The sequence below is a fragment of the Telmatherina bonti genome (assembly GCF_933228915.1).
Source record: "Telmatherina bonti genome assembly, chromosome: 16".
In the NCBI taxonomy this organism is placed as follows: Eukaryota; Metazoa; Chordata; class Actinopteri; order Atheriniformes; family Telmatherinidae; genus Telmatherina; species Telmatherina bonti.
In genome coordinates, this window is record NC_136614.1 from 21,834,928 (window position 1) to 21,861,832 (window position 26,905).

Below are 26,905 nucleotides of genomic sequence, written 5' to 3' on the forward strand. Positions count from 1 at the left end.
ACTTGTTTTTGTTTCGGTTTGTTTGTTAACTCATTGGTAAGCATCAAACTGCTTTTTCTCCCTACTTTCCTAAATGCCACTTTGCAAAAAAAAGTGATATTGTGTGTTGCAGGTGTTCAAATGTGTGTAGGGTGCATATAATATCGTTGGAGGACTAATGGAGAAGAAGTCATACATTGAAATATGCAAGTATGTTGAAGCTTATACTGATCTGGAATTCAACCATTGTGTCAAAGGAGATAAACGTCTGGCTCTGGGATCTGGAAAGAGTTGAGACTCAGGTTGGATTAGCGCCCATGTCAAGAACATCAAGACTGTAAAATTTTGAATGTGACAAACAAATAATATGCATTTTACTCAATTTCAACTTTGAAGCTCAAAGTTCAAAGTCCACTCAACAAGTCAAACCAAAGCATCTTAAATAGCTAAATATGTATTTCCAATTTATTCATGAATATTATCACTGGTTTCAAAACATACTTTCATGACTATATATTTCAGCTCAAGTTTAGACCTCAAGCAAAAGAAACACTTTCACAACATCAGACACAGGAAAAGGTCCACACATGAAATGTTTTACTAGCTTTCTTGATGATGTTTCATTTAGTAGTCTTGGAACTGTGTCCAGCAACAGTCATGTATATTTAGAGCGGTTACAGCGGTTTTATAGTAAGTGAGATTAGCATGTTTGGCTTAAGTCTGTTAAATAGTTTTTAATATGGGAAGAAAAGAGGAAAACTTAAAAAAACAAAAAACAAAAAAAACAATACTATTTATTGAAGTTATTTGTTGTATGTCATTGTGCATCCATCATATGCTACAGTACATACAGCAACCTAACCAAAATTACCCACAAAATTCAGTGAAAGCCCTATGCTTTATATCTTAAAATGATTCAGTTAACTGATAGCTCCAGAAAATAAAATAGACTGAATAGTTTAAGATATTATTGAGTTAAATGATTTTCAAGAAATGATCCCATAACTTTTATTAGTCATTACTTTATCGGTTTCCTTGCAGGTCACCTGGAAAGTATTAGATCTTCCATTTATTTCACAATTCTTCCCACTTTTCAATCCTTTTTCAATAGAAAAGCCAACCCATTGTAAAGTAAACTTTATTTCCAAAGAAATACGTCTGAAAATATCTCTAGTATACGTAATTCCAAGGGAGGGTTTCTTACGTCACAAGCTGTGTCCTCTGTTTCAAATAAAACTAATTTTTTGACTGATAAAATAAACTATCAGTCACCTGCCCTGCTTCATGGCCTGTACGCACGCGCTGTCGCGACAGGCGTTGGTATTAAATTCTTGGCATTCCACGTCGACGTAGCGCCGCGAAGAAGCCCCGCCCCTTGCATCGTCAACAACTGGTTTCCAGCTATTCGTATTTTCGACAGCTAGCAATGCTAGTCTGCTAATGATGATTCATTGCAATTTTGAGAAAACCAGTAAGTTCATCTGGATGAACTTGTATTCATTTATGTTCGTTTGAAAGGCGCACCGTGTCGCCCATGCAAATTAAAGGACCTCAGAGATTGGCGAGCGAATGGTCCTTTAGCTATCTCTGAAAGCAGCTAATACCCTGCGATAACGCTAGCTGGCTTGCTGACAGTTGTTTCGGTTACGTGCGTGCCTTAACAGTAACGTTAAGTCAGTCGATGAAACAATGAATCGTCTCTGACATCGGTGAGTATAACTATTATTAGTATGTGCTATAATGTGTTATTAGTTTTTGACACGCCTTAGCATTGCGTTGCAAGCTAACAGTTAATGGCTAACCATCAGCTTGTTTGTAGCAGCAGCTGCTCAGAGCCACGCCTGGACGATTTAAATTACCTTTTACGCCTGTTTAATGATTTCGACTAGTACGCGTAAACTACTCATGTTGTCAGTATGGAAAGTAATTCTGCTGTCTTGTCTACAGAGAGCACCGAGGCCCTGTTGGTTGTCACATTGGAGTTATCAGAGCCCATTACTAGCAAGGTGGGTCTTGCCTTGGAAGAAAAGTGGGGTTAGCCTGAATCAGATTGCCGATGCACGCTGGATTTGATCTATCAGAGCTGCCAATATGATGCCGGTGAGTGCATACAGACTTCCCCTTCGATGCATAAAATAATTTGTTGTCAGATATATTCATTCAGATCAGTGCCTTCATGGTTATTGACTTGACCCTCTACTTGTGCACAAAATCAAACCTGCGTGCGGTGCCAAAATGTCGTGTCATGCTCTCCATATGAGTTTGGAGGTTTCTATGTCTTGTGATTTGCTGTGTAAAGATCTTATAGACAGAGAGGGATCTGATTTTAACGTGAAACCACAAAGGTGCTGAAGGTGGACACAATCTGAGTCGTTACTATGCATAGACTGAAATTGCATTATCCCTCTCACCACCAACACTATAAAGATTTTTTTAAAAAACTGCAGTTTGACTGATCTATTAGTGTGATGATGTCAGAAATAAAATATCTAACTAACTTTGTGGCCTAAATGCTTTTTTATTTTATTTTATTTTTTATTTATTTATTTTTTAATTTAATTTTATTTTTTTTACTGTTACAATCATTAAAGCATTGCAGACCTGTCGGTGGTTTGTGAAACATCTCTGTTTTTAACTATTTCTATCTCATTTAATCATATTTTATCTTTTTTTAATTAAACCTGTTTTAAAGTTATGAAGACCATCCTTGTTATTTAGTTAAATAGAGCTTTACTACATTTCATGATAAGGTGGGCAATTTACTCTGTATTCTTTACACAAAATCACATTTAAAAAAGTTGTAAAAGGGCTGAACATTGATTGCTGTGCTTACAGTAGTTGGTACAGAAGGCGTTGCTACATGTTAAATATTTCAATCTATTGGTTTTTTTTTTGTGATGTTATTGTTCAAGACACTTTGTGCTGCATTGAATAGAATACCTGAGTGGAAATTCTATAGGAGCTGGAGTTGCGCTTTGTTGAACCGCATTTGTTGTCTTTAGTGCTGAGAATGCAGTGATGAATTGTGCGAGACACTATTACATTCCTTTCAGTCATCAGGAAAAAGGGCATAAACTCAAATGCAGAGAGTTTACAGTATGCTCAATAACGCCTCATCACGAGAGGTTGTTGGTCAGCAGATTTGCAGGTGAAATTGGATTGGCTAAAAATGCACTATCCCCAAAGTCCTTTGTTTTCATTTGGCGGAAAGGAAAGACAGAGAAAGAAAAAGAAAAGCTATAGAATATAACCCCAGAGGGGCTTTTTAAGAATACAAAGTGTCACTATGTTTGCTGGAGTTGTCAGGTTCTCAGATTTGACTGGGGCTGGAGTCTCTGTGGACAGTTGTATCCTGTGGCATCAACAAGCTATGAGAGTCAAAGGGCCAGTGGAGCTGAGAAGCAGCGAGGCATTTGGTTCTCGCGTGACTCCATCAGCCAATGAGACCCTGGCAGATCTAGGTCTGTGTGGCTGCGTCGACTAATGCTCTGTTGTTAAGGGAAACTTCAGAGCTGAGTGGATTGTCAAGTGGCATTAATCTCACACAGTGGAACTGGGCAGAGCGTGACTTACAGGAAAAGTAAACATTGCTTCTTATTGTTGCTTTTCAATTTTTGTTGACTCACAAGTTTAAAATAACACCAACCAGGTGACCACAGATATATTATGACATTTTTAAAAGTGAAATGGTTGACTGGAGAGGAGTTTTCCTTTTAAGCTTTTCCCCTAAACCCAGTATGAGCAGATGAAAAGAGTCAGTTATTGATTTATTTCACAGCTTGTGAATGTTTAAGACGGCTATTTTTTATTTTATTTTTTCTTATTGGTTGTAGGAATTTACATTATTAATCAGATTTTCTTAATGGTGTCCTTTTAATGTGCATTAGTCAGCTTTCATTCAAAAGGATCCTTTTTATTAACTCCATCTCAAATCTTGCAGAGCTCAGGATCTTTCCTCTTGCTCTCTCCAGCAGTGTATTTTTCCTGTGGTCTTTTCATGACAAAAGCAAATACATTCCCAGTTAAAGTGTGAAAAATAAAAGGCGTTGCTTCTATGGTTATTCGACTTAATATGTAATTCATACAATTACTTTTTCCCTTGCAGATACATTTTATTCAAATGAAATTGATGCGTTACAGCACATTGATTAGCTATTAGTCAAGAATGTCAACTAGTATTAGGAATAACTTGATATACAGTATGTATTTATGTCTCACTGGCTAGTCACACTAAACCCTCACAGTTGCACGTCATTTGTCCTGGAATTATCCAAGTCAAGACCATGCCAGAGGAACAAAGTGCACTGTTCAAGATAACTATTCTGCAAGTTCAATTCAGAATGGAAAAAAAAACACTGCAAGGACTCAAGAAAATAATGTCTGCTTTACAAAACTTAACTAGAAATCCTGCCTAGTTCTTTAAACAAGGAAATCAAAATAAAACAAATCAAACTTTATACCAGACTGGCAGGAGCTCATGCAATAAGCAATGCTATGGTATTATTGCATGCAGATATCAGTAAAAATAGGTCACTAGTCCTTGTTGATGCTGTGATGGCTGATGGAAGCTGTAGAATCAATTAATTTCTGTTCATATTGAGCCAGGACCTTCAAAACTGATTTGATGCTGCTTCATAGCACAGACTAACGCTGAGCCAAAAAAAATGGTAATTGTAACCCATGAAATTATCAGAAGGCAAAAATGAACTGGAGTCATGAAAATAAGAACAGATAGATCATTAGACCATAGACCTCCTCTAGAGGTTTTCATTTCCCTGTCATTAGGTTTCAACAACACTAATCTGAAAAAGGGCTTGGTGCTCAAAAATATCACAACAGCTAAATTAAATCCTTTTTATTATTTTTTTATGCGTTGACTGTTATTAATCCAGCACCCAAATCCAGCGGAAATTTGGCTGCGTGCGTCTTCTCTTTGGTGTTCTAAACCAGTGAAAACAACCATGTGACCTTAAACCATCGGAGCATGGTTTTGTCTTTGTAAAAACAGAACTATGAAGCCTGTGTGGTATGGACACATCACACGCTGTAATACTGTGTGACCATGACATACTAAAGCATGAGGAATAATTGTGTGAAAATTCTTTGGAATAAGATTATTGAGATGTGGGCACAGGTAGTAATGGATGGGATTGAGAAGTTTATGTTGTGACCACATCTTATTAAGATGTAAAGATAGCAGATAGACCAAGCCCATTTTAGAATGAAATTTGAAATGGTTGCCATGTCCTCACATTGAAATGACACACAAAACTAATTTAACAATAACTCAATAGTCTATGGTCAGAAAAATACTACTTTTGTATGCCTAATATTCTTCAAATGTGTGCCATTCAGAATAGATTGTTCTTTGATTGAAAACAAATTTATTCCAAGTACGAAGGAAATTACTAAATTTTTCATAATTCATTTCTTTAATCACTTTTAACCTAAAAGAAGCTGTAAATGTGAACCACTGATATTTAATATCCACTCTCATCTTAGTAGCTTGATTTCAGACCTGATTATGTTGAAATACATAGGCCTAATTGTTTTTTTTTTTTTTAATCTCCTGTTTAAATATTTGTGGCTCAATGTTTTTTGTTTTTCTCTCATTTTAGTTAAAGTTCCTGCTCATCAAATAATATTCTGCTTATAAAGCCCTTTTAATGGTGAATAAGTAAGGATTTTATATGAAATTTATTCTCATCCTGTTGGAGATCTGTTCAAGGTTTCCTTTTAATAAACATATGTGAATCTCCCTGCAAGCCAAAGGCTAAGAAATGGATTTTTAGTGACTCACAATAAGGATTTTCAGATTAGCAGGTATTGTTTGGCTTTTTTAGACACTACTCAGTTTTGGTACAGATTTCTAGAATCTGAATGGATTCAGATGCACAGCCTTTCCTTCCCTGTCTTTGCATGATTTAAAAAAAAAAAAAAAAAAAAAAAAAAAAAAAAAAAATTTTTTACCCAGACCTTCCAGTCTGTCACAGCTGTGCCAGAACTATTCTCACATGCAGGGAGTCACCAGCAAACCCCAGGCGCACTTTTCTATAGAAGCAGTTGTGGTTAACCTCCCGTGCCCACACCCACCCACCCCTGTCTGACTCCCTCTCTGTCGCTCTCTCTCTCTCTCTCTCTCTCTGTTTGTTTTACTCTAGTTTGCTCTCTCCCCCCCTCCCGTCTAGAACTGCACATCCAGCTAGTTTTTTTTTTTTTTTTTTTTTCCTTCCAAGTCTCCTCTGCAGCGCTTTTCTAATGATCGTGCCACTGTCGGGTTTAGGGCTCTGCTCGGGATGGCATAACAATTAAGTTTCATGACTGCAAAAGCAGCAGCACCATGATGAAGAGATTTGTGACCATAGTGTTACGTGGCCTTGTAAGCTTCTCCAAGGAGAGACCCATTTGGGCAAAGGAGCATCACCGGCCACCGAAGAAGGAGATGAAGAGGAAACGTAGGGCGATCAAAAGAAACAGGAGTATGGGCAGACGCAACCTAGTGAGGGCGGTTGGTATTTTCTCTACTGGTCTTCAGATGCTGTTTTCTGTTTAGTTCCTCATTTAATGTATTTTTTTAAATTAACTTTTTATTATGTGAGATCGTAATTTAGTACACACCAAGTTTTTTTTCCATCAATTTGAATGAATTTCTATCTGATTTGCTGATTGGTTGATTGTGTGACCTGTTTAGTTGAGGGTTTGTTATGACATAAGCTGCAGGCAGCACATCATTATGGGTAAGGCTATAGTAAAATGTATAAATATTCTTGCCATTTTCATTGTTTTTCTTCCAGTGATTCTATTCTTAAATCATATCCAAATATTACATCCATTATTTGTCTATAGTTTTTGTTCTGATAACGGCGTCTTATTTGAAAAATGAGAGCATTGAGAAATGCTCAAATTTAAATTTTTCATTTGTTAACGTTATCTCCTGATTTATTGTGTCTGTGTAACTATTTACAATTTTATAGTTTTACTTTCTGGTTTTTACATTAACATGTGCTGCACACCTCTTATCCAGATCCCCCTCTTGAAATCTGTTTAGATTTTAATGGGTTTTTACTGAGTCAGGTATGTCAGATTTATAAAGTATGCCTTGGTTGGCACCCTTTTTTTTTTTTAAATTCTTTTTTTGTTGTTATTGTTTGTGTGTTAATTTTTCTGCATTTGTTAATTTTCTGTTTCTTTTTAAAATCAATGATATTTAGACTCTTAGTCAGGAGTGAAGCCACACTGTCCCCAAAATACGAGGGATGATATTGGTTCATTTACACTGCTGCTGAAAATGTCAGTGAATCATAGGGTTGTATCGCTACAAAACATGAGTCACTTTGTCCCAGAGAATCCTCTGTAGTCATAGTCTATAGGTAGCTTAGTGACTAAAGCTAAATTATATATGACGGTGATGTGCGTTGGCAGAAAGCGTTGCATTGTAAATGCACCTATAAACTGTACAGTTTTGCACCTCACTAGTATGCATGCTTATAATGGTGTTTTAGTATTTTTCAATTTGCAAAAGTTGGTTTATTAGATGACTGTGTGTTTTTCTTTCTATTGTCTTTACAATAAATGACCCTTCACTCTTGCAGATGGGAGGAAAATGTTTCTTTTCTCAAGGCCTCCTGTAAATAGCGCTATCTTTAAAAATTGAAGCATATATGGTTGCCCAGGTCTGATGAGCTGAAGCTGCTGTGAAACGGCTGCCACACTGTTGTTTCTTCCTGGATTTTTAAATAAGTACCAGAAAAGCTAACTGTTTTTAAGAGATGAACTTTAAAACAGCACTGGCTGACACCCCCCCCCCCCCCCCCCCCCCCCTTTTTTTTTTTTTTTTTTTTTTTAAATCCTTGTCAGGACAGAGTTTAAAATCATATTCATATAACAAGAACAAAAAATTGGATTCAGTTTTAATTTGAACTCACTATTCAATTGGTTAATATGAAAATGATGGATGTTAAAACACAGCTTACGTTTTTTAGTTTTGAGCCACTCTTCAAAACTCACTTTATTAGATTTGTAGCTCCTGTGCACCCGCACAGTCCTACTTTTCTATTGACTGAGGCCTGTCGTATCAAGCAGGAAGGTATATCTCAGCTCCCCCAGAGTGATCTGTGCCACTGGAAGCAATGAGAATCACCCTGACTCTAAAGAGTAGAAAACATGACATGTGCTGTAGATTTTTGTAACTTTGTAGAGTTGTTTTTTTTTTTTTTTTTTTTTTTTACCTCAATAGACATAAGACTACAAGGATTAGCAGTTTGCCTGTTTTTTTTTTCTTTGCAAGATGGCCAAAAATAAAAGCAATTTTTAACTATCAAATTACTTTTATTCTCAAGTAGTTGAAAGCAGTGCAGATAAATGATGGAACACATTTATGCCCCTCTGGTAAATCATCTTGGCTAAAAACAAAGTGGAGGGAAGTAAGAAGTGGAAATATTAACAGCTGGAATTTGTAAATCATTTAGCGCTGCTGTTCATATATTTTTTTGGTACAGTATTTGATGTTGCAAACCAAAACTTTCCAAAAAGTCTTTGCTGGGTAAGATGAACAGTCGGTCAGTGCTTTGCTACTGTCAGTCTGGGTGTTGGGGAAAGTCCAGAGGCACGTTTAATTTCTTAGTTTGTTTAGGTCGGAGGAAAATAAGGCTTCTTGATAATTCAGCATTTTGTATTTTAGAAAATCAAACTCGAGACCATTACATGGGTCTAGTTGGCTTGCTGATTTTTTTTTTTTTTTTCCCTTTTTTGTAGTTTGTTGCTTTATGTATTTATAGCATCACAGGCGATGACGTGCCATATTGATTTGTCTAAAGGTCACACACACACACACACACACACACACTGCAAGCATTTTGCGTAGTGGCCCTTTGGTTGTTGTCCTCTTCCTTTTTAAATAAATGTGCAAAGGAGCAGTTTAATCCCTTTGAAGTTCAGCTTAGATATAATGGATTTGTTACCAGGATACCTGCGTGTGTGTTTTGTTTTTTTTATATATTTGTGGAGAAGCCAAATGTGCTTAAGACAACCATTGAGTGAAGTAATTAAAAGTATTGATTAATAACTTGAAAAGAAGTATAGTTTATTGCCTAATTGTTTGTATGTTAATAGAAGTGCAGGTGAACGCATTTGATTTGTATTAATGCTCCCTTCCGTAATTATAAACGTGGCAAACATGCAGTGGCGTGCAGTTACCAACAGTTAAACTAGCAAAACATATCACCAGCATGTTGGACTTTATGCTTTGCCAGAGTGGATTAAACCTCATTCTTAAATTTTCTTTTTTTTTTTTTTTTTTTAAATTATTATTTCTTCTGTTTTAGTGTTTTAATATCATATACAATTATTTGTTCTGCCTTTTGACCATTTTGTTTCCTTTTCAGATGATATTGACAGTGTACCTCAGTGATGGGGAACAGACTGTGTCTGAGGTACCCATCACGCCTGAGACGACGTGCCGTGATGTTGTCGAGTTCTGCAAAGAGCCCGGTGAGAGCGGTTGCCATCTGGCTGAGGTCTGGAGAGGAAATGGTAAGAAGTGTTGGAATGCTGTGCTTTACTTGTTTTACAGCCTGATGATATGCATTATAATCACCCAAACTTGAGAGCAGCGTCTTATAAAAATGAAACTGTATCTAATTCTGCATCATGTTGCAGTGGAAGAACAGGGAGTGTGTCTAGTAGTGTATTTAAGAAAAAAAAAATCATCTGAGGCCATATAATTGCTGAGCCTGACACTTCCTCTTTATGCATGGCTTTATGCATTTCATTTTGTAAAGCCCTAAGCTGTCGTTATTAATTTAAAACGCACCTTTTATTAATGAGTTCAGGTGTTCAGCAGGACCATGCATGACTTTGCTGAGTGATGAAGTAGAAAGATGCATCTATTACCAAGTAAGATCATTCATGTTGAATACAAATGCATAGCCAAACAGGAACATGAGACAGTACAGTCCACAGCACTGTCATAACAGATTCTGCTCGTTCTGTGTGATTTGCACCCATCACTTTGCTGTGTGACACACCCAGTGTTATCAGCATTTTTCTGCTGAGGACCCATTTTCCTGCCCAACAACATCTAAGTCAAGGGCTTTATTATCCCAGGTTATGTAATAACACATTTTGAAACCCTTGTTATTTGTCTTCTCTTTAGTTATACTGAACTATAACCTTTACAATAAAAGAGAGGTTAGGCTCCTGTAGTTGCCCAATGATCTCAGTGGATTCTTTTTAAGATGTTGGAACTTATTTTTGATTCTGCATGAAGTGAATTGTTCACACACACACACACCGTCCATGCTGATGTAGGTTGTGTTGAAAAAAACAACCCATAAATGGTAGAAAAGTGTGGAAAATATAATAGATAACCATCAGAAAAATGGAAGACTAGAGTTGTTATCATTCTAATTTTAAGTAAAAAAAAAAAAACATATTAAACTAATAAGTAAATATCCATTTTTTTCATTTAAAGTTAAGAAAAAAAAGGCCTGATGTAACCTTCTGACAAAAAGCTAGGCAACACAAATAACCTATGTCACATTAACAATGAACTATTTCTATGAATCTAACAATTGATTTAGCCTATCAGTGAGCTTCATTTTGCAACTGGCACTACAAATTTTGTGTTTGACTTGTGGGATTCATGGATAATTAGTTTGCAGCTAATCGCCCAGTTCCTTCTCTCCTTAACTCGTCTGCTTTTCAGAGCGAGCGATCCCCTTTGAGCACATGATGTATGAACATCTGCAGAAGTGGGGGCCTCGGAAACAAGAAGTCAAGTTCTTCCTCCGGCATGAAGATTCGCCAGCTGAGAGTAGTGACCAAGGTGTGTATTATGTGGAGTGTTTTCTGTTCTGTAGTGTGTCTCCACAGACACAGCTGCAGCTACTGCATCCACAGCATATGCAGTGGATGTGACGAGACTTGAGTATTGTTCTGGTTGACCTTTTGGTGATGGACACTGGTGTCACTCTGAGTTTATCTATTCATTGTTTAGTCTGCTGTCTTTTATCTTTTGGTTCTTTGTACATTTTTGCCTGTTTTTTCTTATTGCACTGTGATACACTCATGCTGATACACATGTAAATTGCCCAGACAGCTTTTCTTATTTCTCAAACTGGGATAAGACTTGTTAAAAACCAGATGGTCAATGGCTGCAGTCAGGACAGCTTACCCCATCTAGACTTTTGTGTGTCTGTCTTTTTAAATGGCACTTTTGTGCCGTTGCCTGACTGACTGTGTTGCATTTTAATGTCCTGAATTTGTGATTTTTTTTTTTCCCCCCTTCTTTTTGCAGGGAGTCAGCAATCTCAGGATCAAACTGGTCAAAGAGGTGGAAATCCAGGAGAGAAGCACAATGAGAACGGGGTGAGAAAGTTGTTGTTTTTTTTTTTGGTTTTTTTTTTTTTTTCTTTTTAAAAAAAAAAGACATTATTTTTTTCATATATAAACTATCTTGATAGAAGACACACACACACACACACACACGCACACACACACACACACACACACAGTCGTGTTAAGTTTTACATTATGAGCAAATTTCAAAAGTAGAATAACTTTTCAAGTAGAAGCTCCCCTTCTGTACCCACAGTGTGTCCACAGTAGTTTAGTCTTTAATTGATCCAGACATTACATTTAGATTTTTCTTCCAACTTATTTGTTCCTATTAAGCACAGTTTTAAACTTATTCTCAATCATTAAAGTTCGGAATATAGTAGGATTATGATTCTGGTATAAAACCAGACCTTGTTGTTCCAGTATTACTCCATTCCTAGACATTGTGTATGTTTTCCTGTTAGGTCAGTTATGTTCAGCTCTTTAGTTTAAGATGTGTCTCCTAGAAGATGTGAATGACTCTGATAAGAGCAGCCTCTGGCACAGCATCCTTTCTCTGTCTGTCCATCTGTCCCAGATTTTGCACTATCAAAGTGTTGCAGTTGAGGAATTGTAACTAATTGAACCTTAAGGGTTAAAGGAAGAAGCCAGCATAGCAGGAGATGGAGGGAGTGTGGTTTTTTGTTTGTGGAAAAAAAAAAAGGAATAGCTTCTGGGTACTCTTATACCTCAGTGCCATAATGTTTCTGTTTTGTTGTTTTTTTTCCCTCCTTTTTATAGGCTATAGTGACCTTTACTCAATGACAGACAGGAAAGTCTTCATCTGTGAGGTGAAGACTTTCTATTTGAGCTTCAGAGCGGCCCTCTATTGACCTTTTGCCATTACTATTTTGAAGTTTTAAAAAGGATTTCTTTTACATCACCTGTTTGCCTTTACCCTTGCCAAGGCAGCTGATTCAGTATTTTTCCTTCACAATTTTGTTTACTTTTATAGAAGACTATAATGTTTATTACAGCCATTCAGAGGTAACCAGTTCACCTATATTCACTTTTCTGCAGTTTGATATGATGCAAGTCAGAATGAGGGCGAAGCATTTCTTGTTGCTATCAGGGCACGTCTCAACTGAAAAAACTTCTATTAATTTTCTCAGTATACAAAGATGTGGTGAGCCTCACACACAAACACACAGAGGCAGGCTGCAAAAATACAGAAAGTACGTAGAAACTAATAGACTGATAAAACAAACTATGAAAAACATCAGAAATAAATAGGAACAGGTTAAGTTTTTGAATCCACAATACAGTTTTCTCTATATTCTCTATATTTTCTCTATATATCACATTATCTAAAGCTGAAAATGGACTTTTTTATTGCAGCATAAATGTCCTTAAGCACAGAAGCCACAAAGCTTTTTTTTTTTTTTTACATATAATCAATCAGTTAAAATTTGGACTGAGTAGCTAAAAAGTATCTTTCCAAACATCTGTTTCAACACTGCAAATTTTATGCCATTAAGCTAAAAGACAAACTGGATTTTCGCTAGCTGCATGGTCTGCTCCCAATTATCTCTCAAGGGTCAGTCGTCATTTATGTCCAAGTTTTTCTAATATCTGATTTAGAGTATTATATCTGTCAGTCTGTTGAATGATATGATGGTTGCCTAAGAGGATCATTCCTTTGGCTTTTCCACGGGCGGCTGCTCAAGCCCCTGAGACTTTCTTTACCAAGAAGAACTGATAATCCACTGAAGGGATTCTGCTTCCCAGAAAACAGAGGTACCTCAAGAGGGTTCGGCACTGAGGGCATGCATTTTGATTTTACAGATAACAATTTCTGTCTCCACAAATTGTATTTACAGCATTTCAATGTGTTGACGACCAAAAAAAATGTTTGTTTTGGGGATAAATTATTTATTCCATCGTTTATCAAAGTCTAAAATATACAAGGAATGTAAAAGTGTAGTCCAACCCCTCCATCTGATGGTGTGTGCGTGTTTGTCTCTTTCTCCCTCGAGTGAATTGACATTGATGCGGCGTTGCTTGAGTGCGTTTGAGCACTGGTGTGTGTGTGTGTGTGTGTGTGTGTGTGTGTGTGTGTGTGTGTGTGTGTGTGTGTGTGTGTGTGTGTGTGTGTGTGTGTGTGTGTGTGTGTGTGTGTGTGTGTGTGTGTGTGTGTGTGTGTGTGTGTGTGTGTGTGTGTGTGTGTGTGTGTGTGTGGGTGGGTGGGTGGGTGGGTGGGTGGGTGGGTGGGTGGGTGCGGGCGGGCGGGCGGGTGGGTGGGTGCGTGTGTGGGTGCGTGTGTGCGTGTGTGTGCGCGCGTGCGGCTTCCCCCACTCCTCCTATCTCAGCTTAGGCTCGGATGAGTTGCCTCGCCTAACCCCTCCCGTCTCAGAGTATCTCTAGACATCTTTACAAATGCCAGGTAGGGGAACGCTCCCTGAGTCATGAGGGCGATGCTTCAAAAAAGATGAGGGCAAATTTGACTTGTATACTCCTGTTACTTCCCTGCATAATACAGCAGAAATTATTCTGCATATGAAACATGATTTATTCAGAAACGTCTGAATAATATCTCCCTCTGCAAATCAAGTTAGATCAGAGCGTAGTAGTTTTGTCTTTGTTGATTTATGCACATGTTAAGGATTATGTCCAACTGTAATGCATACACTTATACAATGTAAGCCTCTAACAATAAAAACCTCTTCACCAGTAAAGAGGCCCCTTTCTGAACCAGTCATAACCCACTCTGACATGTCTGGCTTCATCTCCTTCTTCTGTGCATCCAAAAGGCAAGGTCTGGGAGAATTCGCTCTTTCTGCTTTTTGTTTATTCAAACATATGATGCCATTTTTGACAACAGTCAGGAGTCACAGATAGACAAACACAAGAAAGTCCTTCTTTAGTCTGCAACCTTTTGAACATCACATTGTTCCGGATGAAGGAGAGAACTTCAGGTGAACTGTTTGAGGTGAATCCTTTTTCATGTATATTGCAGCAGGTCTTTCGGATGTTTTGCTTGGAAGATGTTACCTGAAAGTGGATGACACTTTGTTGGATTAGACAGTGTTTTTTTGGGTTTTTTTTTCTTTCTTACTTTTTTCTAATAACTTTAGATGCTTTGGCTCTTGTAACTGTTAATCAATTACATGATTACCACAAAATTAATTGGCAACCTGATTTTTCAGCTGAGCCTTCCAGTGATGTTTGTCTCTATGTGGGTGTTTTCTGTTGGTGCATCAGCTTCCCTTCTCAGTGTAAACCATAAATATGGGATTTAATGGTGATTATCTAGCATATACCACACCTCTGATTCAGTTTCACTAGTTGTTATCGAGGTCATCTTTAAGAAAATCCTCGACAGCAAATAGATAATTATAACCGTAACATGTGGGGTGAGCTCTGTCTTCTGCGCAGCGTGGACGGAAGGAAGAGTGGATATCTAATGTCCCTAAGTGCCGGACAAGGTTCAATGATGTATCTATCTTTGTCTGGTTGTAGCTTTGCTGTCACAATTCAGTATTCTCTTCCTCATGATATGTGATATGAAGCCTTCGCTACCAAATGGCACTTTGCCCTCACTGGTTCATATGTCCTGCTCACTGAATAACCATCACATTTAATGTCCCATCGCAGTGAGGGTGTTTTTAAGAGGTGAAAGTTGCTGTCTTTGTGTTGCACAGTCTCCTGTTTTAAACCCCAAGGCTACTGAAGTCAGACTTGTATTAAAATCCTTTTAGCAAAAAGCTTTTTGCTTTATGCTTTTGTTTGTATTTCAATTTAGCATTTTTATTCTTGTATATTGTTATTAGCTTGTGTAACATTGGAGGCTGGATGTGTTATTCTGCACTCAATGACTTTCAGATTTGTCTGTGACGTACGCTCCATCAAACGTTTACCTGAGAATTGACATAAAGTCACAAAGATTCATGCCACCAACTCTTGGAGTACAGAGACAGCTTTTAGCTTTTATAGCTTTTGCTTAAAGCCGCTAAATGTTGAGGCTGGAGGAATAGGAGCATATCCTCTAAAGTGTGTCATCCTGCCCAAAGCAGCTCAGAAGTGGAAACAAAATGTCAGGCCATGCCCTCGTCTGGATCAAATAGCATTTAGTACAAGGAAGATAAGCCCTAATATTTTAGCCTTTTGTGCATAATACAAGATTTTTTTTTTCCTCTCATGAATGAAAACAAACATCAGCACCAGCGACCACACCCTTATTGTTTGAACGGTTTACAAGCCTTGCCCCATGTCTGTGTCACTGTACATCAGTGAATCTTGTAACATCTCAGTGGGGTGTCAACATCAACATCACTCTGCTCAGATTTTGCAGTCTTGACCAATTTGTGTGTGTGTGTGTGTTGTGTAGGTGGGGAATCAGCGTGTGGAGCTCACGCTGTCAGAGCTGCAGGAGATGGCCACACGACAACAGCAACAAATCGAGGCTCAGCAGCAGATGCTTGTGGCAAAGGTAACACCTCCCATTCTTTTCAATTCTGTATTATTATTTTGCTACTCATTCAACATTACACAATATTTACTGAGTATCTGTTTTTCTTTTTTTGCTAATAAACAGTATCCTGCAGTAATGTTTAACTTCTTAGTTAGCCTCAGTAGAAGCTTAAATATTCTTAGTTTCTAGTTTATTTTGTAAAATTGTCAAATAATATTTAAGCATTGAAGTAGGTTAACTGGACAATCCTTCAACAACACATTTGTGTTGTGCTCAAAAAGTGTCATTACAAATTTCTTAACCAACATTCATCATAGATTAAATGTTAATATACAGCCAATCGTTGCATGCCTACCACACTTTGGGTTGCACTACAGTTGCCCTCTCGTGCCGGTTTGGATTAAATTTTTCCGATAGAGATGAACGCTTATTAATCACTTACTAGCTACAACCCTGAAGCTTTTCTAAGCCAGTTCAAACCAGTCATCTGAAAGAAACAATTTTCAAGCTACAAATTGAAAGCTTGGTGGGAAGGGGTGCTTCATGATCATCACAGATAGGTGCTCCTGTCTTTGAAACTTCCTAAGAGCAAGTGAAGTAATCCACATGTTCTTTGAAATATGTTAATACGGATTTATTTTTAAACCACCAAAGATTAACATTTGCTTTAAAAGGGACTTTCTTGTATCTGAGAACTGTACAGAGCCAGATTTAAATTGCCATTTATTTGCTTTTCTATTACTTTGGAAGCATTGGGACTTTTAAAGTTTGTTTTTATTTATTTTATTTTTGTCCGCCATGGATTAGAAAGTCTTTAATGTCTTGGAGGAACAAGTTTTATGCAGTCAGCAGAAACAAAAGCCAGCATTCAGTGCCAACATAAGGGCAAGCAACAATAAATTATAAACTACTGTTTTTGAGGAGGAAAAAAATATGTTGAGTTATCTAAACTGGGACAAACAAGCCTTTTGGTCTGTCAGTCCTGCCTCTTGGATTTATAAATCTATAACGTGATGGAAGCAGAGAAAACTTACTATATCGCAGTATTTCCACTGTTTAGGTGTTGTCTGTTTTATGTGAATACATGCCAATACTTTGTCCCCTTTTTCACTGTTTTTCATCTTTAAGTACATCTAATAACAGACAGAATTCTTGTTATCAAAATTACTCCTAACTTTCAAGCTTAAACCAATTAATTTAAGTTATTTATTATTTTGTGTGCTTTAAAGAATAAATGTGAAATATAATAGCATGGCTTCGTTTTCCTTTCTTCTGCCAGTTCCCATGCTGACAAGTAGGATTAAGTTACTTGAGGAAACTTCAAACTGGCCATTAGTTGAGTTAATTTCAGGACACATCCTTTGACAACTCTGTTGGAAGCCAAGTGAACTACCAATGCATTAGTCTCATCCAAATAGTCTGTCATGACCCGAAACGGGGACAGCCCCTTATGTAACAAATGAAATGGTATGCAACTTGAGTCGTGGTGCAGGGATTGTCTGCTCTGTCAGGAATTATTCTTCAGTCATTATAGGAATACTTGTACAGATTGCATAGGATGCTCTCTTCAGGATTTTACCTTCTTATTGGGAATCTTTTTTCCCCCCCATATGAGTATCTGTTTGCTTTTATATACATTTTTCTCAGTTATTCTTAATATATTTTTTTAAATTATTCATTTTTATCATAGTATTGATTTGACATTGGTTTTTTGTTTTGTTTTTTTTTTGTTATAGTGGAAGACCCCCATGCAGTCGGTCTACCTTGTCACTTTTGTTTCAGTCTGACCTCTGTGCCTCTGGTTTGCTAATTATTGATGCAATTTGAAGCCACTGTAAACCTACAGATAAAGAGCTTTTACTGCCTTTGTTGGGGTGTCTGAAAAATAGGCCCTCTTAAAGCCCTGCAGGCATTTCGAAACTTGGGCCTGTCATTTCCTATTTTAGGACCCTAACTAGAGCAATTCTCAGTTGGGTAGAGATGAAGTCATTTGACCCTTTCTTCAGCCCTCAGACCGTCTTGACACAGCACAGTATATCATTTATTACACACAGTAAACTGACTTAGCCTAGTTTGAAGCATGTCTGTTTCGGTAATATCTTTTAAGCTTTGGGGTGTTACCTTGCTGCTTTATCATCATGCAGGTGTTGTCTCTTTTTTTTTTTTTTTTTACTTTAAATAAATTCTTAGTGTACACGTTTGTTTTAATATCAATATCTGTGTTGCCCTGTAAAGGAGCAAAGATTGCGTTACCTGAAGCAGCAGGAGCGACGTCAACAGCAAACTGTGTCGGAGAGCGAAAAGCTGCAGAGGCTGAAGGAGCGTGTGGAGAACCAGGAGGCAAAGCTCAAGAAGATTCGGGCAATGAGAGGTCAGGTGGACTACAGCAAGGTCATCAACGGCAACCTGTGTAAGTATACTTACAACTACCTATATTTGTAGGCATTTTTATGCAAGTTTTTGCAGTTTGAATAAGCTGTGAGCATTGATTCACTGCGCACTGTTATCACAGTTGTTGGTGCACATGACATTGTTTGACTACTTAATAGCATTTATCTTTCTATTGGGATTCATCTTTTTTTTTTTTTTGTCACATGTAGCGGCAGAAATCGAGCAAGTTAGCAGCTTGTTCCAAGAAAAGCAGGCCGAGTTACAGGCAGCGGTTCTGAGGGTGGAGCAACTAAGCCTACAGCTGGAGGACCTGCGGAGAGGAAAGCTAAATGGCATACAGACTGGTCTGGGTGGACAAGTAACCGGTGCTGCAGCACTAGAGCTCCGTAAACTTTACCAAGAACTTCAGGTAGCGCACAGTGTTCTTCCTGATTCCACTACATATATTCATGATGGTATGTATTTTATCTTTGTTCACAAATTCATTCACCATCTTTAGATCCGGAACAAATTGAACCAGGAGCAGAACAGCAAGTTGCAGCAGCAGAAGGAGCTTCTGAACAAGCGCAACATGGAAGTGACGCTCATGGACAAGCGCATCAGTGAGCTGCGGGATCGCCTCTACAAGAAAAAAGCTGAGGCACGTCAAAAAGAGAACCTTCCTGTAAGACTAGGACGACTTAACACATCTTTTTTTTTTTCTCTCTTTTTTGTTTTCTTTTCATTTTTTTTTTTTTTTTATAGTTTAATCAATTTAGACAGCACAATTAAAGATCAAATAAAATAATGTCAGTATTTTAAGTTTTTATGTTCACTTACATGCTTTGTAGGCCAATTAGCAGGCAGTTCTGTCATATTTCTCTTCACTTTTAACATTTAAATTGTCTTTTTTTTATAGCTAAATAGAGCCAATGGACCTCCCTCCCCCCAACCAAATCCTGGTACTATGGGTCGTGTTGCTGCTGTTGGGCCATACATCCAAGTTCCTGTACCCAATCGACAGGATGGGGGCTACACCATGCCACCTGATCCACTGAAGCCACAAACTCTAGGTGTTAATAACCAAGCCAACCAAGGCCGCCCCAAATCAGGTTGGTTGAAACCTGTAAAATTATATTGTGTCACCTGAAATGCGAGACAACACGAAACTTGACTAGATCTATAACCTGTATTTTCATAGGGAGATGTTTATGAGCGTGGTTATGGTCTGTCAGAACTGCAAATTCATCCAAAAGATTCACTTGCACAGCTAATGAATCCTGGCTTGAAGTGGATGGGAATGTCATATAAAGATGATTGATACACATGACCCTTGTACAATACTGGGTGGAATGGAGTGTCCTTCACCACTTTACCATGAAAAATGCAGTTCAGACAGACCATAAATCCAGCCTCATCACTACACATCAGATGAACAGTTGGACATTTCCTCCTGGGTCCAAACGGTTTCTTTCCCAACCTGAGCTCTTGATTAGTTCTCAACCTGAACCTAATTTCTGTGACTTCTTTTTCCTTCTTCTCCAACCTCGCTCTCTTCCTGTGTTATGTAAACTGTTTTTCCCTCCCTTGTTTCTCCTGGTCTTTTTATGTGTCTGTACTGTTCTCTCTCTGTCGCTTCTCTGAATGGGGGTGGGTTTGGGGTAAACTCTTCCCCTGGGCAGACGGTGTGCGAAAGCCTCTCGGCCCTTGGAAAGTGTCTGATTTAGACATCGTTGTGGACCCGGTACCCCCATCCCTCCCAGAATCACACCCGGGCCCTGGAGCCTCCACTGGCTCTGACGGCACGTCCCGTGAGTGCACAAGTGCTGCATAAGCAAAATGACGGCACTGAATGAACCTTGTCGCTCGGTTGTAGCACAGGATCCTCAGCATGCTTTAGGGGGTTTTTTCCACCCAACTTCTACCCATATGGAATAATGGTCACTACTCAGTTGTATGATCTTAATTTCACCCCAATAAATTGCTCATTTCTCCAATTCACCTGTTAATAGTGCTAAGACTGGGCTTTCCCCAGTCAAAGTATAAGCTCCTATTTTTATACTTCACAAAATTGATGGGATGGTGATGATTTGCTTCATTGACCTTGAACAATAGGAAGCTTACAAGCAAACACAGCTGTGGAATCTTACTGAATCCAACTACTGCTGACAGATGCCATCATAATGCCCCGCTGCCTGTCAGCAGTGGGAGAGTACATATGGTCAATCTATTTGGAGTGTTTCCTATGATAAAGTGGATTGGCTAATGACTTCAAAGTAGCAGGGTGTCATGTAGAAACATTTTGCTGCTATGTGCAGAAATGTTGCACATTTCACTGCATTAGCAACTAGAAAAGCACTGCTGATCCTGTGCGTGCTCGTACACTTTTGAGAAGGTTCACTGTTGAGTGCCTCATGAATATACAAATGCAAAGCAGGCCATAATCGTGTTGCTTTATTTTTTTTCATTTCCTAACATTCCCAGACTCACTGTTGTAACTCTAACTTCCATACAACATCCTCATACCAAATAAATTGTGAGAAATGCTCGAAGCTTTCAACTCTCACATGGAATTTAACTTGTACATTGTACAAGTAAATTTTAGTACAAGTTAATTAACTTGTATGCAGTTTCGGGGATCCTAATATTGTACATGCTGGCTCACTGCCAAATTAACATTGTTTCATTGGGTTTTTTTCTTGTTCTGTAAATTAAGAAATTAAAAAAAAAATGGTGTCTTAGTGGTCACCAGCATTACATCCGTATGACGGCTTATCTCTCATTAGACTTTGATTTCTTTCAAATCGCAAAGCATCTACTTTTTTGTTCTGTTGTCTTTCTGTTTCCATCCTCTCCTTTTACCCTATCCATTTTGTCCACAGGTGTGAAATCTTTAAAAGGTCACTGATTATCCTCGAAAACTGAGGCAATATTTGCTGTCTGTACTTGAAACTTTTACTTAATGTGCAGTTGTTACTAATAGTTTCTGAATTATAACAGGACTTCATAATAATGCTGTAGCTTCAGTACTAATGCATTTGTCCATTGCCATCATTGTTGTAAAGGCTCAGGATTTTTGTCCTATTGATCAGTGGTCTACCCCTCCCACCCTCAAGTTTTAGTTTATGTTCGCAGATATCTAAGTTAATATATCTTCCCAATATGAAAACGACTAGTTGACGCATCTACCCAAACAACATGACTGGTAGTGTGGTTTGTATACCAAAAAAGGAACATAATGGACATTTTCACATAAACACAGAAGCAACAGTTGGTGAAATGTTGCTTTGTGGTGTCTGATTTAATAGGATAAGCTTGTGAAAATCCTGAACCCTCCTTTCAAATATACATATTCTTGTGTTTGAACCCCTTTGCTAATATGTCACACAATGTGTTTAATCAAATAAGAATCATTTCATTTGTGGAAAAGCGCTCTACATAATGACATGTTTGTTCTCGGTGCCAAGTTATTAGAACGTCACTGCAGTCGTGAAATTTAGATTTTTTTTTTTTTTAGTAGGCAAGACCAGCGCAACTTTAAAACCTCCTGAGAGAAGAGACTCAGGGACCGATACCCAGGGCAAGAGCCCTCCCTCAGGCTCACCTGTCACTCCAAGTGCAGAAAAGGTATGTCTTCCCTTCACTTTGCTTTTTTTTTTTTTTTTTTTAAAAAGCAGATTAAATTTTTTATTTTTTTTATTTTTATGTATATATATAATTTTATAACTATATCAAACAGCGTTGCTGTTTAAATTATTTAAGTCTTTAATATCCTTTTGCATTTTTCCTACAGGTGCTAGACTCCAAAACTGCTGGGACCTCCCCTGCCATAACCAAGCCACAGCCACCACCTTATGGATCCCACCTCACCTCTTCAAACACAGCCAGCTCCTTGGAGCGCCGGAAAGATGCTCCCCCCCCTCGCCCACTCCCAAACCCACCAGCACCCGCATGGCCCCGGGTCCCCCCTTCTACGGGCTCATCGTCCCAGCAGATACAGCAGCGCATCTCAGTCCCACCAAGCCCCACCTTTCAGCCTAATGCTCCACTTTTCCCTCCTGGAATAAGCGAGCGCTTGGATCCTCCACCAGCTGTGGCGGTGCGTCCCTTCATACCAGACAGAGGATCACGGCCTCAGTCGCCTCGAAAGGGCCCACCTACCGTGAACTCCAGCTCCATTTATCACATGTACCTCCAACAAGCAGCACCGAAAAGCCAGCCTCCCAAGCCTGCTGTCAAAGCAGGTAAGACATTTCAGAGCTTGTCTGATTAAGTTTGATTAATTGTAAACATGACTGACATGTAAACTGAACTTTAATCTCCTGTTTGTTTGTTTGTTTTTGTTTCCAGTGTACGGGAAGCCTGTTCTACCCTCCAGCTCGACACCCCCCTCACCTCTGCCTTTCAGTCAGGCTGGAGGGGCTTTCCCATTGCTCCAAGGTCAGGCTGTCAGTGAGGATGCTGTGGACGGAGAATTTGATGATCACGAGAGCTTCCACCACCTGGAGCCATCAGCGCCTCCTCCCAGTGTGGAGAATATCCCACGACCTCTCAGCCCAACAAAGCTAACGCCTATGGTACATTCCCCGCTGCGCTACCAAAGTGATGCAGACCTCGAAGTGCTCCGCAAAAAGCTGGCCAACGCTCCAAGGCCGCTCAAGAAGCGTAGTTCCATCACAGAACCAGAGGGTCCCAGCGGACCCAATATCCAGAAACTGCTTTACCAGAGATTCAACACTCTGGCAGGAGGTATAGAGGGGAATGGTGTGGGTGGATCAGCAGGGGGTAATGGTGCAGGCAGTGGAACACCATTTTACCAACCAGCCAACCCCCCTGGATATATGGTTGGTGATTCTCTGGCTGATACAGACAACGGCAACCTCCTCTCTGAGACACTGCTGCCACTATCAGCAGGGGAAGAGAAACTGGGCTCTGAGGCTCCGCCTCCTACCACTGATGCCAATGACAATGAGCCAGCGCCCTCACCACCAGAAAGACCTGCAGATCTTTCTCAGGCAGAGGGACCAGAAGACGAAGATGACAGCAACAATAACGTGGGAGGCTCTGAGGTGTCTTTGCCCAGCCCTGTACTGGAGGTCAGTACTCCAGAGGAAAGTGGCACGGCAGTCTCACAACAGCTGGTGAGAGACTAATATGAACAGATGTTTGTTGCATTTAATAATTTTTAAAAAATTAATTCATGCTTTTTAATTTCATTGTTAAAGGAGAAACGCACAAACCTGAAAAAACCTAACTCGGAGCGCACTGGTCATGGCTTCCGAGTGAAGTTTAATCCTTTGGCCCTTCTGCTTGATGCTTCGTTGGAGGGAGAGTTTGATCTGGTCCAAAGGATCATCTATGAGGCATGTCATCACTTTACATGCATAGGTGCTGGTTATACATGCATAAAGCACAATTATAAATCTTTTCATTGTTATTCTTCATTTTCTCAGGTTGAGAACCCAAGCACTCCTAATGATGAAGGTATCACACCACTGCACAACGCAGTGTGTGCAGGACACCACCACATAGTCAAGTTCCTGCTGGATTTTGGTGTGAATGTTAATGCTGCAGATAGTGACGGATGGTGAGTCTAAGCTATCTGAAACACAAGTACTGAATGATATCTACTGTGTTTTTTTTCATTTACTGCATGTCTGTCTTTTCCTGATTGTGTTTACTTGAGTAGGACTCCTCTTCACTGCGCTGCTTCCTGCAACAGTGTTCATCTCTGCAAATTGTTAGTTGAGTCAGGAGCTGCCATCTTTGCAAGCACCATCAGTGATGTGGAGACAGCAGCAGATAAATGTGAGGAGATGGAAGAGGGCTATATCCAGTGTTCCCAGTTTCTTTATGGTGAGTAAAAGTACACAAATAAGTCATATTAATTGAGCTTTTACTAATGTGGGAAAAGCTTTGGTTCTAATAACTTAAAAATGTAAAGATGATCAGTTCAAATGTGATTTTTAATCGCCTGTTTTCACTTTTTTTGTGCAGGTGTTCAGGAGAAGTTAGGTGTAATGAACAAAGGGACAGTGTATGCACTCTGGGACCATGAAGCCCACAATCCAGATGAGCTGTCTTTTAAGGAGGGGGATGCCATCACCATTCTGCGGCGGCAGGACGACAGTGAAACAGAGTGGTGGTGGGCACAACTTGAGGACAATGAGGGCTACGTGCCCCGCAACCTGCTAGGGGTAAGGACATTTTCATCATCTATTTTAAACTTATGTATGTTATCGTTATGAGCCAAATGTTTTTTTCTGATTTCTTTTCCTTTTTTTTTTTAACTTAATTAGGACATTTGAGAAGAGATTTTAAGTTAATTATTCATTTAGTTTGCAAAGATACATAAAACAAAGTGACAACTGGAACTGAAAGCACTGTTGTTTGGTAGTTTTACTGAATAGTTTTTTTAAGAGCAGCAAGAAAGCAAAGTGAATATTTCAAAAGCCACAAGACATTAGCCAAAGATTTAGAAATCTTGGTTTCAAAGGTCTGATGATTTAAAATGTTTCACATTCATAAAACATTTAAGGTGCTCCAAGATGTGACGCAAACCATTTTCAAGCTACAAACTGACAGCTTGGTGGGAAGGGGTGCTTCATGATCATCACAGATAGGTGCTCTTGTCTTTGAAACTTCCTAAGAGCAAGTGAAGTAATGCACGTTCTATGAAATATGTTACTACAGATTTATTTTTAAACCACCAAAGATTAACATTTCCTTTAAAAGGGACTTTCTTGTATCCGAGAACTGTACAGAGCCAGATTTGTGCCAAATTATGTGACGGTCAATGTTGATTATTCAGCAAACGCAATGCAAGACAAGTAGAGGTTCAAGCTGACCTGGTGTGCTGCAGCCTTAACCGGGCAGTGCTTCAGGGTGCAGACCAAGCAGGATGCCATGACTGGAAGAAAAGTACAAAAGAGCAGGACTTAGATTTAGAAGAACCTTCTAATCTAAACTATAATCTTTGTGAAATACTGTTCCAATGGCAAAGGAAAATCAGTTTCAGCAAACTGCATCACGTGTGAGTCATGTCATGTTAGGAGTGAAAGGTGAGAGCAAAATGTGTAACCCGATGTTTATATGGGATTGCTAAATTAAAGTTTAGGAGTGTCATTAATTCTAAGAATTTCTTGATTTTAGCCACAGCTTTTTTTATTTTCCTTACATGTCAGTGTTGTTCTTCTTTGCGTTTACAATTTTGAAGTTTAAGAATTTAACAAGAATACATTTTCTGTATTTTGATGACAACAAAATAACTAAATAAGTAAAAATTCAAATAATGGGATGTATAGGTTCACTCAAAAGAGAAATGTGTTAAATATACCAACTAGCTGGTTGTTAGCTGCACCAATGCATAACAACAAATGGTCAAATGTCTTTTTCAAAGTATGTGACAAACATGAGCAAATTCAATTAATCAGACACGTCTCCTCTGTTTTCTTTGCAGCTCTATCCTAGAATCAAACCTCGTCAGCGCTCCCTGGCGTAGTGTCTCACTCCAGTGACCTGCAGCTAACAGCTGGACTAGTGACACAACCAAGAGCAGAGAACAACAAAAGGAGTGTGGTGCTCCATCTTCTCCCTGTGGCCATAACCCTCCCTGGCCTTTTTGCTTTTACAAACTCATTCTCTCTGAAGCAGAGGGCACTAAACTCCAACACATACTTATCTGCACACACAAACACAAGCACTCCAAAGTCTCCTAAAAAAAAAAAAAAACATACAAAAAAAAAAAATCAATTTTTGCTGCCCCTTCCCATCTCCACACCACACACACGCACACACACTTTTCAACTTATTGCTCTGTCACTGTTCCGACAAATGTCGAATTGAAGAATAAAACGCAATCCCTTGTCTCAGTATTTCTTGCAGTGTTCACACTTCAGTCATCTCCATCTCCCCACGGAGGTACTGGTTTACATGGTTCTGTATGATAACTGGAAGTTCATCTTAAGGGTGAAAAGCTGCTGACTTTTGTCAGCGAAATGTAATTTGAGTTATTGGATGCAAAGTATTTTTTAAGACCGCTTTGGTCCCCTTAAGAACGACACTATTGCAGAAAAGACTTACCATAGCCTAACCACCAAAGATTAATATGAAATCAAGTTTTAATTCTTTAACTCCCTAAAAAAATCTTTTTAAAGGTGAGATAATCAATTGATTTGCTGCTATTTGTAATTATTAATGACTCCCAGGAGTTTAAGTCCATCTAGATATTCTCATGGAACAGAAAATAAAAGAAAAAATAAAATCTGAGTGGGAAATAATGTAAATTCTGAGTGTTCCCCGCATAGGCTAGTCAAAGAAATCCAATTTATTAAAGAAAGTGGTTATAGATGAACATCTCGCACATTGTCATAAATTGCATTTTACTGATATTGCAAGATGTAGATTCTCTTTTCTTTTTTTTTCTTTTTTTTATTTATTTTATTTTTTTTTTTAAATATCTGTTCAGAATATGGATGCAGGATTATTGTGGATGTGTGGCAAGAAAATTAATAAATTATAAGTGAGCTTTTGGACAATAGTTCATTCTGTGTTGTGTGATTTCAATATGAAAACCATTTGAGATGAAGCCCAAATATTTACAGACAGGCTTTGAGTTAGGTGACCTCATAAATCCGTTAAGAATCGGGTCTTACTCAACAGCTTTAAAAAGAGACATTAATGGAATTGGGTAACAATATTTTCTTTAAAAGAAAAAATTATTGTGTGCACGCCGTGGTTGTATAGTGCACGTCTGTGTGCAATAAGTAA

General features: G+C 38.7%; 1 protein-coding gene across 4 annotated transcripts; it reads left to right on the plus strand.

Moving 5' to 3' along the window:
- The first annotated feature begins 1,366 nt into the window (after nucleotides 1–1,366).
- On the plus strand, nucleotides 1,367–26,675 carry ppp1r13bb (protein phosphatase 1, regulatory subunit 13Bb). Of its 4 annotated transcripts, none has more exons than XM_079255313.1 (19): nucleotides 1,367–1,688; nucleotides 1,927–2,079; nucleotides 9,363–9,510; nucleotides 10,685–10,804; nucleotides 11,276–11,346; nucleotides 15,683–15,784; nucleotides 18,002–18,176; nucleotides 18,367–18,566; nucleotides 18,657–18,821; nucleotides 19,056–19,248; nucleotides 19,819–19,947; nucleotides 21,654–21,763; nucleotides 21,930–22,380; nucleotides 22,487–23,277; nucleotides 23,362–23,499; nucleotides 23,590–23,723; nucleotides 23,826–23,992; nucleotides 24,134–24,333; nucleotides 25,596–26,675. In XM_079255313.1, the coding sequence occupies exons 2-19, from the start codon at nucleotides 2,071–2,073 to the stop codon at nucleotides 25,635–25,637; spliced, it is 3,345 nt and encodes a 1,114-aa protein (XP_079111439.1). In that variant the 5' UTR covers nucleotides 1,367–1,688; nucleotides 1,927–2,070; the 3' UTR covers nucleotides 25,638–26,675. The 4 variants fall into 4 exon arrangements, with proteins under 4 accessions (XP_079111439.1, XP_079111440.1, XP_079111441.1 ...); XM_079255314.1 differs by having other exon boundaries at nucleotides 21,657–21,763; XM_079255315.1 differs by having other exon boundaries at nucleotides 18,657–18,797.
- The last annotated feature ends 230 nt before the right edge of the window (nucleotides 26,676–26,905 follow it).

Bases quoted from the DNA above. Each gene is read 5' to 3' on its own strand.
- ppp1r13bb (XM_079255313.1), top strand. The intron at 19,249-19,818 runs GTTGGTTGAAAC...TCCCCTGGGCAG, and splicing joins CCAAGGCCGCCCCAAATCAG to ACGGTGTGCGAAAGCCTCTC. The intron at 23,993-24,133 runs GTGAGTAAAAGT...TTTTTTGTGCAG, and splicing joins GTGTTCCCAGTTTCTTTATG to GTGTTCAGGAGAAGTTAGGT.